Source organism: Lissotriton helveticus, chromosome 1_2 (assembly GCF_964261635.1).
Source record: "Lissotriton helveticus chromosome 1_2, aLisHel1.1, whole genome shotgun sequence".
In the NCBI taxonomy this organism is placed as follows: domain Eukaryota; kingdom Metazoa; phylum Chordata; class Amphibia; order Caudata; family Salamandridae; genus Lissotriton; species Lissotriton helveticus.
In genome coordinates, this window is record NC_136058.1 from 1,423,480 (window position 1) to 1,441,206 (window position 17,727).

A 17,727-nucleotide genomic window follows, 5' to 3' on the forward strand; every position below is an offset into this window, starting at 1 on the left:
CAAGTTTCACAGACTTCTCAGCCACAGAATGCACAACAGACAGTTTCAGTACCGCAGCCTATTGCTGCAACACAGCACGTTACATCACAGATGTACCAGTATGCACAGTCCGAGTATCCTGAGTACCAGTCATATTCATGAAACAGCCTAGAGAGGGAGGTAGGCTTGCCTCTCATCGAGATACCTGTAGATCAAGAGGGTCCCTATGTACACAGTCAAGTATTAGGGAAAGACAGAAAGTTTTTGATCGATACAGGGGCAAGTAGGACCACAATAAGTCACGCCGAAGTTCCAGGGGCTCCGCTCTCAGGCTCAAGAAATGTTTCCCTTGGATTTTCAGGAAAGCCAATAGTTAATGAGATATCAAAGCCAGTCACTCTAGAAGTAGGTCCATTGTCCCGCACTACTGATCTGTTACTTACTAAGTCATGTCCAGAAAATCTGTTAGGCATTAAGACACTGAAAGAGTTAGGTGCAGTTATTTGCTGTTCCCCAGAGGGAATACGTCTGTTCCTACGTGACTTTAAGGGTCACTATGTATTACGAGATTTTGATTCAAGATTGTCTAATGTTCCGCAGCATTTATGGGCGCAAGGTCCAACTGATGTAGGTTACATGCAAATCACACCCCATCGTGTGACTCTCAAGCCAGGTGTAGTGTTACCCCGAATCAGACAGTACAGATTGCCACCCGAGGCTGTAGCAGCCTTATCCAAAATTATTGACGAGCTCATGGCTCAAGGAGTAGTTGTAGAAACTGACTCCAATGTATGTAATTCTCCGATCATTCCAGTCATGAAACGTACTGATCCAAATGCACCCCCAGTATATCGATTAGTGATTGATTTACGAGAGCTTAACAAATGTATTATTCCTCAGTACCCAGTTGTTCCAGACATTTCTTCCCTGTTAACAGCCATTGATTCCGAAGCCATGTTTTTCACTGTCATAGACCTCAAGAATGCATTTTTTAGTGTTCCAATTCATCCAGACAGCCAGTTTCTTTTCGGATTTTGTTTAAATGGAAGGAGCTATATGTTCACACGCGCTCCTCAAGGTTTCACAGAAAGTCCTAGTATTTACAGTCAGGCACTCAAGAGACAACTGGACAACATTCACATGCCAACTGACACTGCCCTGCTCCAGTATGTCGATGATCTACTGATCACAGCCCGTTCTGAACGTGCTTGCGAGCGAGCATCCCTTACAGTTCTGTATTTTCTAGCCGAGATGGGGCACAAGGTGTCACCTTCGAAGCTTCAATTCTGTGTCCAGCAAGTGGTATACTTAGGACACTTGCTGTCCAAGAGGGGTAGGCAGTTGACACCCGACCGTATCCAGTTAATAGCGAGTCTTCCCCAGCCCAGAACCCAGAAGGAGGTACGTGCTTTTATCGGCCTTACTTCTTATTGTAGACAATGGATTCCCCAGTATGCATTTCTAGCCAAGCCACTGATACAGTTAACGACACAGGAGGCAGCCGTAGCGACTGTCCTCCCTTGGACATCTGAACATACACTTAGTTTTAACGAGTTAAAGAAAGCCCTATGTCAAGCTCCAGTTCTAGTTACACCGAACTACAGTAAGCCTTTTACGCTTTTTGTTACTGAACGCGAAGGTACAGCATTATCTGTTCTCACACAAGATCAAGCAGGACAATACAAGCCCTGTGCTTATTTTTCGAGCACATTAGATCCAGTCGCCCAGGCGTTGCCTGCGTGCCTCAAGTCAGTTGCAGCCACAGCACTAGCTATCAGACAAAGTGATTCCATAGTTTTAGGACATTCCCTGACAGTACAAGTCCCGCATTCAGTAGAAGTTCTTTTAAACCGAACACAAACTCAGCACTTGACAATTGCACGTTTAACAGGTTATGAATTGACACTGTTCCAGCCACACATAGAAATCAGACGCTGCAACGTTCTGAATCCTGCTACACTGTTACCATCAGTTAATTCAAATTCTGACCCACATGACTGTGTGGAAGTAGTTAACATTACGACAAAGCCAAGACAAGACCTGACAGACATTCCGCTATTAGATCCCGACCTGACACTTTATGTAGATGGTTCATGTATGAGAACTAGTACAGGAGAACTAGTCGCCGCGTATGCAGTGACTACTGACACTGAAGTTATTGAAACACACCGTATTGACACCCTGTCCGCTCAAGCAGCAGAGCTAGTCGCTCTGACACAAGCCTGTATACATGCCAAGAACCTGAAAGTTAATGTTTACACAGATTCACGTTACGCATTCGGAGTTGTACACGACTTCGGAGTGCTCTGGCAGGAGAGAGGTTTCATGACTTCTCATGGAACCAAGATTCAGCATGGTCTCCTTATTCAAGCCCTGTTAGATGCCATACATTTACCGACATCTATTGCTATCATGAAATGCAAAGCACATACGAAAGTTACAGACATTATTTCCCAAGGTAATGATCTAGCAGACCGCACAGCCAAGCTTACAGCACAGACTCCAGACATTCCAGTAAACATGACACATACTCCAGATCTGATTACATGCATGACAGTTAAGGACCCTACACAAGATGTCATAGATATTCAGTTACATGCTACCCCCGATGAAATCAAGAAATGGTCTGAACAAGGAGGGGTCCAGACAGATCAAGGATGGTTAACGAAGGGTAGAGCCACATGGTTTCTCCCCGATTCTATGGTTCAAGTCATTATCAATACCGCACATAGTCCAGCACATTTAGGAGAAAAAGCTATGTTAGACAGTATCCAGAACATTTGGTTCAACAAGCATTTACGAGCTGCAGCCAAGCAGAAAGTCCGTACCTGTATGATATGTTGTCAGTTTAATCCAGGTAAAAGTGTCCCGGTGGAACAAGGTGGTTTCCAGCCCCCTGACCACCCTTTTGAGGTCCTCCAGATGGATTATATTCAGATGGAGCGATGTCGAGGTTTCAAGTATGTCCTTGTAGTTGTATGCGCTTTGTCCAGGTGGACAGAAGCATATCCAGTCCCAGATTACACAGCCGCGACCACTGCCAAGCAGTTGGTTCGTGAATTTTTCCCTAGATACGGACTCCCTAGAGTCGTATATTCTGATAACGGTCAGCCATTCTCCTCAGAGTTAATGAAGCACGTTTCCCTGTTGTTAGGGTACCAGTGGAAGTTCCATTGTGTACGCCATCCTGAAGCAGCCGGTCTCGTAGAGAGACATAATCAGACTCTGAAAATCCGCATTGCAAAAGTCTGTAAGGACAAAGGTGTAGACTGGCTAGTAGCTCTGCCAGTCGCTTTATTTTATATGCGTATGGTCGCACATTCCAGATCAGGTCTGTCCCCGTATGAGGTCGTATTCGGCCGCCCCCCTAACATGTGGGGCACTCCTAGACCCCGAAGTATTACCGATGTTTCATGTAATATGCTGACAGATTACCTAGCTTCCTTGATGTCTGCCCTCAACTCATGTCGTTCACAGGTTGCCGCCGCATTTCCAGACAATACCGAGGTGGCACCGCACGAGATCGTTCCAGGCTCCCTTGTGATGATCAGAAATTTTGACAGATCAAGTCCGCTGGAACCACGTTGGAAAGAGCCACGTCAGGTCCTCTTGACCACCCGTACTGCCGTCAAGTTGGAAGGCAGGAAGGGGTGGGTCCACCTTTCTCATGTAAAACTTTTCAAAGGATTGAAACCAGTCTCCAAAAACATTTCCAAGGATTTCCAGGATTCGAAAGATTGCCAGAACATTGTTTTAAAGGACTGTCCCGCACAAGACATTATTACAACCCCTCCCTTGTTAGAGAAAACTCCGCAGCAGGAGTATAAGCTCAAATTAAGGTCTAGTAAAATAAGTCAGTCAGTTTGATTGTATAAGTCCTCCCCTAGGTGAAACGGTTAGACTGTTTCTGACATGTATAAAATAGACCCCCATAGTGAGAGAGTCAGTCGAAGTTCACTTCAATGTATCGTTTTTCTAAGTTTCATATTGTTTCTCAGCATAATGATTTCCTGCACCAGCTATGCATTTTTCCTGTATTTACCAGTTCCTCATGTAAATATGTCTACTAATGCTACAGTAGAGCACACGTTTAGTGATCTGCCTCCTCACGAATATTCATACCGCCTCGCTATGCGCAACAACACATTTATCCGTATGTTACATTATTCACACCAGACCAGCAATGCCACTAATTGTTGGGTATGTGGTCGACTCCCCCCTTTCCAGACACCGAAGGGAGTTCTGCCACTCTTTCCTTATCCATTCTCACATAATGGTTCGTGTGGAGCATGGTCCACGTTAACGTCATCCTCAACAGATATGTCTTTTCTTAACAGTACATGTTTTCCAGACAAGCAAGGTCTCCCCCACAGAACAGGTTTAGATCTAGAAAACGAAGTATATAATTTAGGTAATTATTCGTCGAATTTCATGGTCCTGAATGTTCAGTCTGATACTACTCCAGACTTACCTGCTATTTCAGTACTACCTGTCAAAGGCGAATTATGTGTCCGTAATTATGGTTCTGTACATGTAGGTCATAGTGAATGTACTACTGTTATCCAGTATAGTGACAGTGGGAAATCTGTTTTCAAAGCTTCACGTCATTCTTATTTTATTTGTGGTCAAACTGCATATGTCCGTCTGCCCCTCGATTGGGAGGGAACCTGTTACATTGCCTTCCTACTGCCACCTGTTTTCCTAGCCCCATCTGATTATCACAGAAACACACATCTAGTACACATTAGACATAGAAGGGAGTCCCCAATTGTCGATTATACTGAAACTACTCTAGAACAGTATACAGATTTCAATAAAGGTTTCTTCTTCTTTGTAGGACCTGTCCAGAATAGTAAACTGATCCGTAGGTTAACAAGAACCCTTGAAGCTGTAGTTAATGAGACTGCTTCTGCTCTAGGTAACCTAACCGAGGAACAATCTGCTATGAGATTTGTCGTTTTGCAAAATCGTCTCGTCCTTGACGTCATACTGGCCGATAGGGGCGGGGCCTGTAGAGTCATCGGATCTAGTTGCTGCATTTTCATTCCAAATAACGCGCCGTCTGTTTATTCAGCTATAACCAGACTCCATAAAATTGCCCATCTGTTACACCAAGATCCAGGCACCTGGACATGGTCCGGTTGGTTCTGGAATATAATTTCCGCATGGGGATGGAAAGTCCTGTCCTTTCTAGGTATTGCAGTAGCGATCATATTTAGCTGCTGCCTCTGTATACAATGTGGCCCTGCGATTTGCAGCATGTGTGCTACCTCTTGTATCCCAAGTCCCAAGCCCCGTTCTAAATCCCGTTCCAAGACAATTCGAGACGAGCAAATGGTACTGTATGAAATGATAGATGGTATCATGAAAATTGATGTTTCCTGATGGAAACGTAGTGACAAGGAGGGAATGTGGAAAAGTAAATTTTGCCATGTTCTGTGTCCCTACGCTTCATCCATCATATGTTATGTGTGCATGACCAATATGCATATGTTATTCCCCATGTCCGATTAAAGACGCAATTCCAGTTGTGTCCACCTCTGGTATGTCATTTTCCAGTCCTCGTGAATACTACGAATATCAGGCCTATGTAAAGTAATGTTGCCACGTTTCTCAGTGTGCACGTTATTCCATTATAAAATCCCCGTTTCCAGGCCTCAAAAGGGCCCGGACCACAGATTCAGCTCCTGTCTCCTGAAAGCCTCGCTGAGGAGCGATACAGCCCCCACCTGTATCCTCGACCCTTCACTTACTTCCTGCCTCGCAGTGCCCGGTGCAGCTTGGCTCTGCCTCTGAGTCTGCCAAAAGTATGTTATAGTTCCAGTTATCAGTTCAGTCCTCCTCTTCTGCATTCCTAAGCTACTGAACTGCATCAATAGTTTCCGTCATTGTCTAGCCTACTCGGCTCCACGTTAGAGAAATACTGTATTTAATGGTCATTTAATATTCTTCATCACGCATTTCATGTAGAATAATGCATGGTCCAGTCTTAGAATCAAGTTAGCTTTTCCCCTCATGACTTCTAGTTTATATCAACATGTTCTCTAAACATCAGATACCAGATAGGGTTTAGGTACATGTCGCTCCGACCCTTCAGACTCTAGTCTCTGCTCCTAACACAGAGTTCGTAGCCCCCAGCTTCTCCTAGTAACACGTCATTGCCAGTTTTCGCGCACCATTAGGTTAGAGGTCCCGGCTCCTTAGGTAGCCCCCTCCTATGTTTCCGCCCATTCATGACATATTCTGTTACTATTGCACCACATGTCTATGTACACGCCCAGTTACACCTATTTTTACTGTTATCTTTCGCGACTGCTACGCGTCACGCCTTCTGCTCCACCCACTGCTACGCCTACTGCAATGTAATGCTATGTGTTCGCGCTATGTATATATGCCTGTGTTTTGTTATTGAATGTTAGCGCGCTCATCCCAGACCTAGCCCCAGCAGCTGCTGGGCCTCTCTTCCCCTGTTGGGCCCCAGTTGTCCTGCTGGGCCCTGTCATTCTGTTCCTATGCAGGTTGTCCTGATCCTGTCCTTATGCTGTAATAAAACCTGCAGAAACTCCTACTACCTCGAATCTTGACTCTTATTTTATTGAGCTATCTGTTATGCTATAAGTCTAGTCAAAAATAGGGTATTATTTATTTATTTACCACATACCAACTCCGGGACGATCTCTAGGGCCTGCCAAATGGTTGTGGTTTTGGCCTGAAGTAGAGTACCACCACATGTAACTGATAATTGGCAGAGACATTTTTCATGGGTGACGTTGAGCAGGTCTAGGTTGGAGTGACTTCGGGTGGTCCTCAATGGGCGCATGAGGCATTCCTTGTCCCCGTGACACAAAGTACTGGTCTTCTGGCCGTCAGTGCAGCTTTTGGGTGTGTAGTACTTCACAGCAATGCTTGAAATGACAGTGTGGCAACCAGGACAACAGATCCTTTGGGGGTGAGGTGAAACAGAGTTCAGGGGGTAGTAATATTTGGCCTGCCATGTGATTGTGGGTGACAAGCATGTGGTGTTTCATCGCAATCTGCTTACTGTTTTTAATTTCTGTTCACCGTCTCTCCTTTTTCAGTGCTTTTCGAGTCAAGGATCTGAGTGTAGTGCCACGTGCCTTGGCGACAGGAAGCTCCTGGGCCTGACGGACTGTGGTGCCAGGGTCACAGCAGAAGCAGGTTATGGTGGATATCGTGGTGAAACAGGGGTTGGTTTACCCTCTTGTTTCTTTCAGTGCAGGAGGGCTGCTGGGGTGCTGAGCCATTCTTCTGCATTGTGCATGTAGGCTGGAGTGGGGCATTGAATATGGCTGTACCAGTATGTCTGTCTCCTTTACTCATCTGGTGGTGTTCACTGACACACAGCTCTGTGTGCGTGTTTTACTGAGGTGTCCTTGGTGGAAGGGTCTTTGGTTGTAGCTGGAATGTGTCCCTCTTCTCCTGGCAGCCATTTTCCACCCAACGATGGTGGGTGGTTGATCACTGGCAGGACAGCACCGGGGCAGCGGTTTAGTTGTCAGAATAGGTCATTTCCTGCAGGTCTTTGACAGGGGAAGGGCTGAGTGGCCGAGTTAACTCTGTTTCATTGCTGAATGTTGTCATCTTCGATGACCTCTCGGATCAGAAGAACTTTGAGATATTATGCGACAGCCCGACAATCGAACCATGTTAATCATACGCCCCTATCAAATGTTGCTATCTTATACCATTGTGTAAGGATGCCACCTGTGAAGCTTTGTGTCATTATTCCACAGTGATGGTATGTCACTATCAATTTTGGGACCTTATGACCCTGTCCATTGAAATACCCTGATCTTAGGTCATTGTGGGGCCAGACATTGTGCAACTATCACACTGTGTAATATTTGCCACTGTTACACTTACCTTACATGCGACTGATTCTGTCCCATCCCTATCAGTGTGTGAGACATGAGGCTCTTAGACACCCATCCAGCTTCCATTTCAGGCAGTCAGCCTGTGGCCCGCACTGTGAAAACACTGCTTTGACCTTCAACAAGGAGGGCAAACTGGCAGTGAATCGTTCTCAATGCAGGCCTAAAATAAAGAGTGTGCAGTTGTGACATGCTTCTCTCAGGAGCACTGCCTTCCCTCCCAGGCTCCTCAATACCTACACATTAAATAATCTATAAACTTATACAAAAACAAAAAGAATAGCAGGTGAGTTATAACTACATTCCTGTGTCTTCTGCGGAATAAAAGGTTGAGTAAAATCTTTCTGTAAACAGAATTATATTTGGAAAGATAAAAACAGAAAGCAGACTGCTAAGATTAAATGAGTCCACTTGAATCAGATGGCGGCCATTTTCTCATACTTTCCCGCACTTGGCGGAATGTGGCCTACCAAGGCAGCCTGTCAAACTCTCAGGGCCTGGCCTGTGCCTGGAAGGTCTGTTATACTGTGCTGTGAAATGCCTTGCATAATTCAGAAGCACTTGGTCATCAGAGGGACGCCAGGCAGGCAGCAGGGCGTGGGCCTATCACAGCAGATTCCCACAATCTTTTTGTGGAAACGTTTGATTATATCTCTGGCTCTTGCAACCTGCTGATCGCAAGCAAAGGCAAGCCCGTCTGTGCCCGTCCGCGCCGGACCCGCGCCCAGCACCCTACCCCCTGCCCATTCTCCCAAAATGACCTATTCAAAAGACGAACTGGCAAAGCTAAACCCAAATACATGTTTACATGTGACAATTTCACATGACAAGGGCATGCTGAAAACTCGAAGGTGTTCGTCCTGTGGGTTTATGTTACAGGGAATATCACTGACCTCTCCCTCAAACCTGCAGTATTCGACTATAGTTGCAAGTAAGTCTAACACACAAAGCCTTGGCACGGGCAATCAATGTAATAGTAACATCAGGATTTTAAAGAACATCCTCACAAACGTCAGATCAATGCCCAAACACAAGCACGAAATAGAAGCGCTAGTTACCGATAATTCGGCGGACCTTGTCTTACTGGCAGAAACCTGGGTCTCAGAAGCATCGGGCCCGACTGGAACACAGCAGTACCTATGGGCTACTCCGTAGCACATGCTGACAGACCAGGCTCGATGGGCGGTGGAAAAGCAATTATTCACCGCTCATATCTTAAAATAAGCATCCTACCACAAGCTGCATTGGAGGCAGAAACCATATCCTTCGCTGTGAAATTCAGTAACCAAATAATATTTTCAGGTCTTCTGCTCTATAGACCCCCGGGGCCCAGAGCTCCTTTTATTATTGCCCTCCTTACGTATCTGGAATCCACCTTAGATCAAGCCACATTCACAGTTCTAGGAGACTTTAATTTCCACCTAGAGGAAAATAACTCCACCGAAACGTCCACCCTAATAGAGAATTTCCAAAGTTTTGGGATGGACCAACTAGTTTTTAAACCCACCCACACAGCGGGCCATACGCTTGAAGCTGTCTTTACGAATAACAAGCATTTAAAGGTAACCTCGATCCTGCCTGTCCCTGGGTCTGATCACACAGCCATTCACTTCAACCTTCATACAAATCTCTCAACTACCAGGCGGAGAGATCTGGCTCTCCCAGTAAAAATCCGCCCGTGGAAGAAGCTTGAAGCTGCTAAACTCTCCACTGCTCTATCCAGGGATCCCCCCTCACTCGAAACATGTGACAGTAATAATGGATTATAGAACAAACAAAAGACCCTATCCATGGACGTCAACAGGGGTCAGCTACTAGGGAGACAGAACAGTCCATGTGTACTGATAACTACTCCAGAACCCTACAAGTTGTGTGGGGATAATTTCACTGCACTGCGCCCAAATTTATAAAAACCCTATTAGAAGGTGGTTCTGACACTAGGGCCACCCGGATTTTTCGCTTTTTGAGCACCTAATTGTTGAGCTTTTACTGTGGGGGAGCCTCATAATCTGGGACTCATCCACAGTGAACTCATAATGAAGGAGACTGCATGGAGATTTTACTGGTGTCCGCCTGGCTTGACTAGGCCGCTGCGCAGCAGCTGTAGTATGGGACACCGTGCTGGTTACATGCAGACATGGGTGTACATGTGTGTGCACACGTGTAGGAGCTGAGCAGGGGAGATTCCTAGCATTCGCAGTCCAGGAGCAGCTACAGAGTGAATAGTGTGGCAGGACTTATGCATAATTGGGTGGTGACATGCAATAGGCTTTATACCCTGGGAAGGAACATGCCAGGGAAAGTCAGTGCGTTTTACGGTGTTTTCACTTCATTATTCCCCTATGGGTATGTGGGGCCCATGGCTAAAATGACATCCACAAAGCCTACAGATTCCAGACATGCACTAAAGTCCATTGTAGAGTAGGTGAAAATAAGTATTCTGCAGAGTCCAAAGTCATATTTGTACTGCTTTTGGGTCATACAGAACTGTCATATTTCTCTGAGCCAGCCATGACCAGACCCAGGCTGAGGGTTGACCTCAGCTGGATGGATTGATAACCTTTCTTCTACAAGCTAAGGCCTCCTCTCCACAAAGAAGAAGATGGCCGGCGCTACAGGCTCATCCATTAGCAGCTGTCACTGGGTGCCAGGCACCAGGCTGCACCAAGAAGGAAAGAGTTGGGTTTCAGAGGCCATGTGGCCAGAGACACTGGACGACTCCATTTTGAACAAACCAAGAGGCTGGACAAGAAGGAGGGAGCAGGGGCAGGGAAGTGATGTGTCGCTGTTTGATAGGACCCACAGAGACTTTCTGCCAGCCCCCTACTCAACTTTTAAAAAGTACTTGCACAGGAAGAGAAGCTCTCTCTGGGGTGTGGTCTGCTGAGGTGGAAGGTGCTGGAGCCTGGCAATGGGCAGTTGGAAGGAGAGACCCCCTGACTGTCACCCAGGCCCCTAACAGCACCAGAAGAAGCGCCCAGGACCAGTGCACAGAAGCAGGGGCCTCTGCGCAGGGAGAAGGAAGGCGCAGGAGGAGAGCCAGGCGAAAGGCTGGCGCAGGGAGCCAGTGCAGACCGCTCCCTGCAGAGTGCACCCTCTTGGAGACCCGGAGAGTGAAGGAGAGTGCTCCCAGTGGCTGGGGGGCGCCGTCAGGAGCAAGAAGATGCAAAAGTGGGGCAGATCGGACATTCAGGGGCTGAGATATGGCCCCCAGAAGGTGAGAGACCTTGGACCTGTGGCCCCCTGACGGCGAAGCGCGTGAGGCTCCGGCGCTGGTCCAGGAAAGGCCCCCGGGGTGGGTCAGGTCACGGGGACTGCCCTCCAACGTGGAGAGCCTGCGGGGGTCCCGGGTGGGACCGGGGCCCCGGACAAGGAAGGAGGAGCCAGGGGCCCGGGTGGGACCGGGCCCCCAACCAAAGTGCGGAGCGGCCGGGTGTGGGCTCCCTGCGTCGCATACCCTTACCCGGGGGTCCGGGTGGGACCGGGCCCCCCACCAAGGCCCCAGAAAGCGGCAGGAGCTTGAAGCGCCCCATGATGCCTTGCAAGGCATGAGGAATTGATTGTTTTTGGTGTTTTGGTGGCCCCCAGAGGAGAGGGCTCACCCTTGAGTGTGAAAAGGTGCCGGGGGGAGCTGCTGGAGCAGCGCAGTCTAGCCCGAGCACAAAGCTAAGTCCCACCCTAAGTTTCTTGAGGATTTAACAGGAATAACCCCTCAACTCTCAGCGAAGATTGCATCACCTCCTAGGCTGGAACTGTTGTTCTACAGCTGGGGGTTCATTGAGAAGTGCATCAAAGATTGAAGCGCTGAGTTGGAATTGTCTCGAGCAGGGCATCCCCTGGAGGTGAAATGGCGTAATTGTACTGAAATGCATTTATAAGTGGTTATTTCTTTTAGAGGGACTGATGTTCAATGTGAAGTACTGGTGTAAGGTGATGTCACAAGCAAAGTGGATTTAAGTGGCTAGACACTCCTGCTAGGGTGTCTGACGGTATTTACAACTTAATCCTGTGATCATCTGTGATGCCTTTAGGGGCTGTAATTGCAATGCATTTTTAATGATATCCAAATGTGCTGAGTACTGTCATTCTAAAGTGTGTGTAAACATGTAGTCTTGCTGCTGCGCTTAGGTGAAGACCCCAGACTGTTAGCCCTTAAGATGTAGAGGTGTATATTTCCGGGTCAGTAGGAGATGCTTGGTCAGGGTCATGTGTCACCAAGGCAGGTGTATCCCTGTTTAATGCTTGTTGAGGTAATGGGAGGGAGACGGCACTGGGATGGTGCCAGTGCACAGGGCCCTCGCTCCAGGATAGGTTCAACTAATTGCATTGGGGGCAAGATGATGTGCATACATGGGAGTGGTGGTACTAGACCCCACCCCCCCTGCGGGAGGGGTGGAGATGTTATGCAATGTCACAAAGTAATTCCAACAGGTTATGTATATTTGTAAATTGGTGTATAGTATTGAGTGGTGTGTGTGTTTAATAAATGTACTCTTACTTTTATAAAGCAAAGTACAGACTGGACAATCAATTATTGAGTGTTATTTTTGCGCACCTGCAAATGGCGATTACTAGCCCACACCACCTCCCTTGAGTAAGCCTCAGACTGCTCTGCAATGCTACCCTCTGAGAGTCAGGCGCTGCCCTAGGGTGTTTGGTTCCCAGTGAAGGACAAATGTGTCATGAAATTTGTGCAGGCCTCACAGATGCTGCCTCGTTTTCCAACAAACCCAATTTCCTTGGCAGAAACACTGAACAACAAATTGTCTGACCCACCTAAGTCTATGACCCAAATCCACCCACACGGTGTTGGATCAAGTTCTTCTTAGAAAAAATGTGTGAAAACCAAGTGACACCTCACGGAAACACCACCAAAGTTCCTAAAATGGCTGCCTTTTGAAGCCAGAATACAACTAAAAATTGCAGTTATGACACACGCGGCCGTGCACCACAATGCACCCAACTACCTCGCTCAAAAGTTGTCCATATCAGGAGGTTCGAGATCCAATAGAAGCTCAAAAAATCTACTCCTGAAACCCCGTAGATTCAGGAAAGAGAAAACTTACAAGCGCTCCTTCTCAGGAATGGCACCCAGGATCTGGAATGCGCTCCCGCCTGAAACCAGGCGTATCTCCTCCGCTGCACTCTTCAAGAAAGAGGTGAAAACCATCCTTCTGGCCAAGATCTCCTGAACCTTATAGGTGCCGGATCAGAGACTCTGCATTGCCTTGTATCAATGCTCACCTTGTCCTTTGGCACTTTACCTCTACTTGATGGAGACACTACTACGCTACTTTCTTGCTACCGACCAATATATGAGACACATTGGGTCACTGATTCACCCTCCCGATGCCCCCATTCAGTGCGCTCTCTATACTAAAACACTGGTATAAGCCTTCCACACACCCAAGGTGTACCTGAACACCTCTGTAATGGGATCAATGACTTGTGCCGTTTATATTACCTGTTTACCTGACTGTATATTGATATGTTTTATGTATTTTATTATTATCCTTTCATGTTAGTGACTACTACATTGCTCCCATTACCTCTGTTCATTCCTACTGCCCCTACCCTGTCATTGTGAAGCGCTCTGATATCTGTAAGGATCTTGTTCGCGCTATATAAAACTTTGAATAAAATAAAATAAATAAAATAAAAATTCCAGTTCAGGGCGATAATCAGAATAGCCTTAGAAAAACTGGGCCTGGTCTCAGCAGGTTTCTCTTCACACTCCTTTAGGATAGGCGCAGCCACGTTGGCGGCCGGGGCTGGCCTCCCCCCCGACGTAGTTAAGGGAGTAGGGCGCTGGACTTCGGGGTGCTACAAACGATATGTCAGGCCTGAATTGTTATGACCAGATGTGGCACTATTGTGGCGGATGGTTTTTAACGGTGTCATTTCTCTCCTTCTGATTAGCATGCCCACGGCGGTGGTGTGGGTACTTGGGCACTCGTTTGTGCGCCGCGCGACGGTGCGCTTGCAGCAACGGAGGGTCGTGAAACCGGCAGACTTGGGCGAGACCGAATTCCTGTGGCGTGGCGTCGGGGGGCTGCGTATTCGACATTTGAGGCGGCTCGTCGAGGAGCTCTGGGCGCAGGAAGCTAACAGACACCCGGACTGGATTATCCAGCATCTGGGGGGCAACGACATGGTCGACAGAGGCCGCTTGGCAGTTAAGGAGGCATTACTTGCGGAGTTTGCTTGGTTAGGGCACAAATTCCCAGCAGCTAGGATTGTTTGGTCAGGCATGCTGACACGCAGGACATGGGGCCCAGGCGTCCGGGTGAGAGCTTTGAATGTCTCAGTGAGGAGATTGAACGGTGAACTGGCAAGCCTGTGCTCAGCGAAGGGCCACTTGCGCTACTTACAACACCGGATGATTTCAGGTGAAGCGATGTACCACCAGGATGGGGTACACCTATCGGATTTGGGAACAGACACTTTCATAAGAGAACTTTGGTCCTTTATTTTGAACGCAGGTGGGGAGGGCGTCAGACCTGTGGGCCTTGGCCACCCTCGTGGCGAAAATAGGACCTGCGATCAATAGACAGTGGTTGATGGGAGGCCGCTTGACGGACTCCATAGGCCAGCTCTGAGGGGGGATATGGTGAGCTCTCCACTGGGAGGAAGTCAACACCGGCTGGGGAGGCTAGGGCGACAGAATTCGTGCCTCCCGGGTGTCCCAGGGCAGCCTGGTGGTAGGGCGGTGGGCCCTGGTAATGCCGGACAAGGAACAGGGGTACGGGCCCACCACTCTAAGGGGCAGGTGCACGGCACCTGGCATAGGATACCCAGTGCGAGATGCGAGCCAGATGGGGCTCCTCCCTTAGGGCTGGAAATGTGTTGGAATATCTGATTAATATAATGTGATTATGATTACCAATTATGCATGTGTTTTATGCTCGTCATGTTTATCCAATGTTAAGATTAAAGCATGGCCTTTTTCTACCACACCAGAATCCTTGGTTATTGCAAGTGTGGGGAATATTGCTTTGGTAATCTTGTGGAGGGCGGGGACATGCTGGAGGGTACGGGTCCTATGCCAAGGGCCGAGTACCGCGAGGCACGCCCTTAGGACCCGGCACCTCCGGGCCCCGCCCAGCAGTCATGGTGGTTGGGCGGCCGGTCAGCCAATCGGCGACCAGCCGCCCCCTAGTACATCCGGGTCAGGGGGGGCAGTGACGCACGTCCTGGATGGCGGGGGCGGAGACCTTTGGCCTATTTAGGGTCAAGGCCCGGTGACCAGGGTCTCTGTTTCCCCCTCACCACTCCAGGACTGCTTTGTGCCCCGTCGTTGCCGCCACCGCGAACAGGAGCAGCCATCTTCGTAAACTCCCACCCACCCGTCCCTTGAGAATAACGATTGGAGGGGGAGATTTTTGTCATGGGGCGAAAATAGGACCTGCGATCAATAGACAGTGGTTGATGGGAGGCCGCTTGACGGACTCCATAGGCCAGCTCTGAGGGGGGATATGGTGAGCTCTCCACTGGGAGGAAGTCAACACCGGCTGGGGAGGCTAGGGCAACAGAATTCGTGCCTCCCGGGTGTCCCAGGGCAGCCTGGTGGTAGGGGGGTGGGCCCTGGTAATGCCGGACAAGGAACAGGGGTACGGGCCCACCACTCTAAGGGGCAGGTGCACGGCACCTGGCATAGGATACCCAGTGCGAGATGCGAGCCAGATGGGGCTCCTCCCTTAGGGCTGGAAATGTGTTGGAATATCTGATTAATATAATGTGATTATGATTACCAATTATGCATGTGTTTTATGCTCGTCATGTTTATCCAATGTTAAGATTAAAGCATGGCCTTTTTTCTACCACAACAGAATCCTTGGTTATTGCAAGTGTGGGGAATATTGCTTTGGTAATCTTGTGGAGGGCGGGGACATGCTGGAGGGTACGGGTCCTATGAAGCTCCCAGAAAAAAAACTGGTCTTCAGAAAATAAGCAATATTGACCCTACAGCGCATGCATTTGAGTTTCTAGACAATAGCAAACAGTGTACATTTTATAGCAACGTATACAAATGGGGAAAACGACCATCTATAATTTTTTTGTTCATCCTACGTGAATTTGTATCTTTCCCAACCATCAGGGGCAGGGGAGGGCATTTGCTGTTGGCTGTGGCACTCTACCCTCTCGACCTGCTGACGTCATTCTCAAGGACAACTCAGTCTAGCCTGATCTAGCACTGGAACGGCTTTTGTTAAAGAACATTGTACCAGACCCTCTGAACCCTCTGGTCTGTCCAAGCTTCGGCCATCAATGTAAAAATACAGTGGGACATAGCCTGTTACCTGAAGCTGGGCCTTTCGAGCTTGTTGTTCTTCGATGGGTATTCCTCAATCACGTCTTGCATCAGCGAGGTTTGTACTCTCTGCGATTTGGAGAAAGGCAAGGTCCCCATGTAGCCAAACATATCGTAAGCCCGGACAGGGACAGCACCCTTCTTCTTCCTGGGGAGAGTGCCATGGATGCAGACATCTTGGTAGGCGTCTTGATGATGCTCTGCGTGGCGGGATTTGCTGCTCAGAAGGTCCATTGACGACGCCAGTGGAAACTGGTGGTTCATTGGCACGTTTCTGTGGAGGCTGGCAAACTTTCCCGCCGCCATCCTTCCCCGGCTCTAGGAGAAAGAGAAGAGAGAGGTTAACTAAAGTCAGCTAAGGAATCATGACTTTCTTCACTTATCCAGGCCCTCGCCAGGAAACTACGTTGTGCAAATTAAGAACCCCCCACATATTTCACCTGATAACTTTTGCCAACACCCCAAGGCTTTGTTCTCATAGTGCACCCTCTGATGGTTCAAAGGGAAGCAGTCTGCAGATAAGGGAACCAACTCTTCAAGCTAGGTAGATTAGAAGTTGAAATGCACCTGGGGCTGGCAGAGTGAACTGGGATAACCTGATAATTAGCTGCAGGTCGTGCTGTTTATCTCATGTACTTTGATTTCTTCTAATGGGCCTGGGGGGGACATTCATTTGATAAATCAAAGAGTAATCTGGACGCATTAACAGAGGTCAAACAGTCATTGAGAACACACAAAGAAGCTGCAATTACAGGGTCTGCAAATCCAAACACCGGCTACAATGCCTCGATAAGAGATTCCAATGTCTAACCCACAGAGCCGCATCGTTTCATTCTTTACAGAAACTGGCACTGGTGGAATTCACTCGTAAAAAAGAGCGTGAAAAAGCAGTGAAATCATTGCAAGTAGTCATCCTCCTTGGCCTCTGCTGAGTAAACAAAGATTAAATGCGCCACTGGCTGTTTCACGACTGCTATAAAGTCACTGAAAAGGTCTGTAGGACCAAACAGCGAGGCCACTACCAGTATGCGAATAATGCGCGGTTTTATCGCTGCTGTGGTGGCGGGTTGCAGATCAGGACTCAGATACCGCCGAGCCCATAAATGCCACGGGACCATAGGCTTTGGCCTAGCGCCCTTCATCTGTACATTTACAATGGGGGACTGCAGGGACACTGAGGTGCAGCCTTTGTTTTCTGTGTTTGCAGAAGCCTCTGGGAATGCCACTTGAACTCTGACCGAAGGGCACGTGCCCAGGGACACGTGCGCCCTGCAGTAGCTGGCCCTTAGTGCCTGGAAGATTCTGGATTATAGGTCGCATCCTGGCTCTGATACAAAATGTCTCTGCCGCCTGTACTTACAAAAGCCGGAAGAGTTGTGTCCTGTCTGGAAAAGAGTAAACTTTGGTTCCATGACATAGGAAGTGACGCAGAACCACCACCCTCCCTTCCCATGCGTACCTCCAGTAATGGTGGAAGGCTTAGATGTGTAGCTGAATATGTAGGATAATTGATGGAGAATGACTATGTTGACATGGTTGATAGCG

At 48.2% G+C, this 17,727-nt stretch overlaps 1 protein-coding gene across 2 annotated transcripts in view; it reads right to left on the reverse strand.

Annotated features, from left to right (window-relative positions):
• Window positions 1–17,727, reverse strand: part of BCAR3 (BCAR3 adaptor protein, NSP family member) — a 299,503-nt gene that overhangs the window by 260,000 nt on the left and 21,776 nt on the right. For both annotated transcript variants that reach the window (XM_078668222.1, XM_078668215.1), the window contains exon 2: window positions 16,172–16,500. In XM_078668222.1, the coding sequence (XP_078524348.1) occupies window positions 16,172–16,488 (317 nt within the window). In that variant the 5' untranslated portion in view covers window positions 16,489–16,500. The remainder of the gene's footprint in view (window positions 1–16,171; window positions 16,501–17,727) is intronic.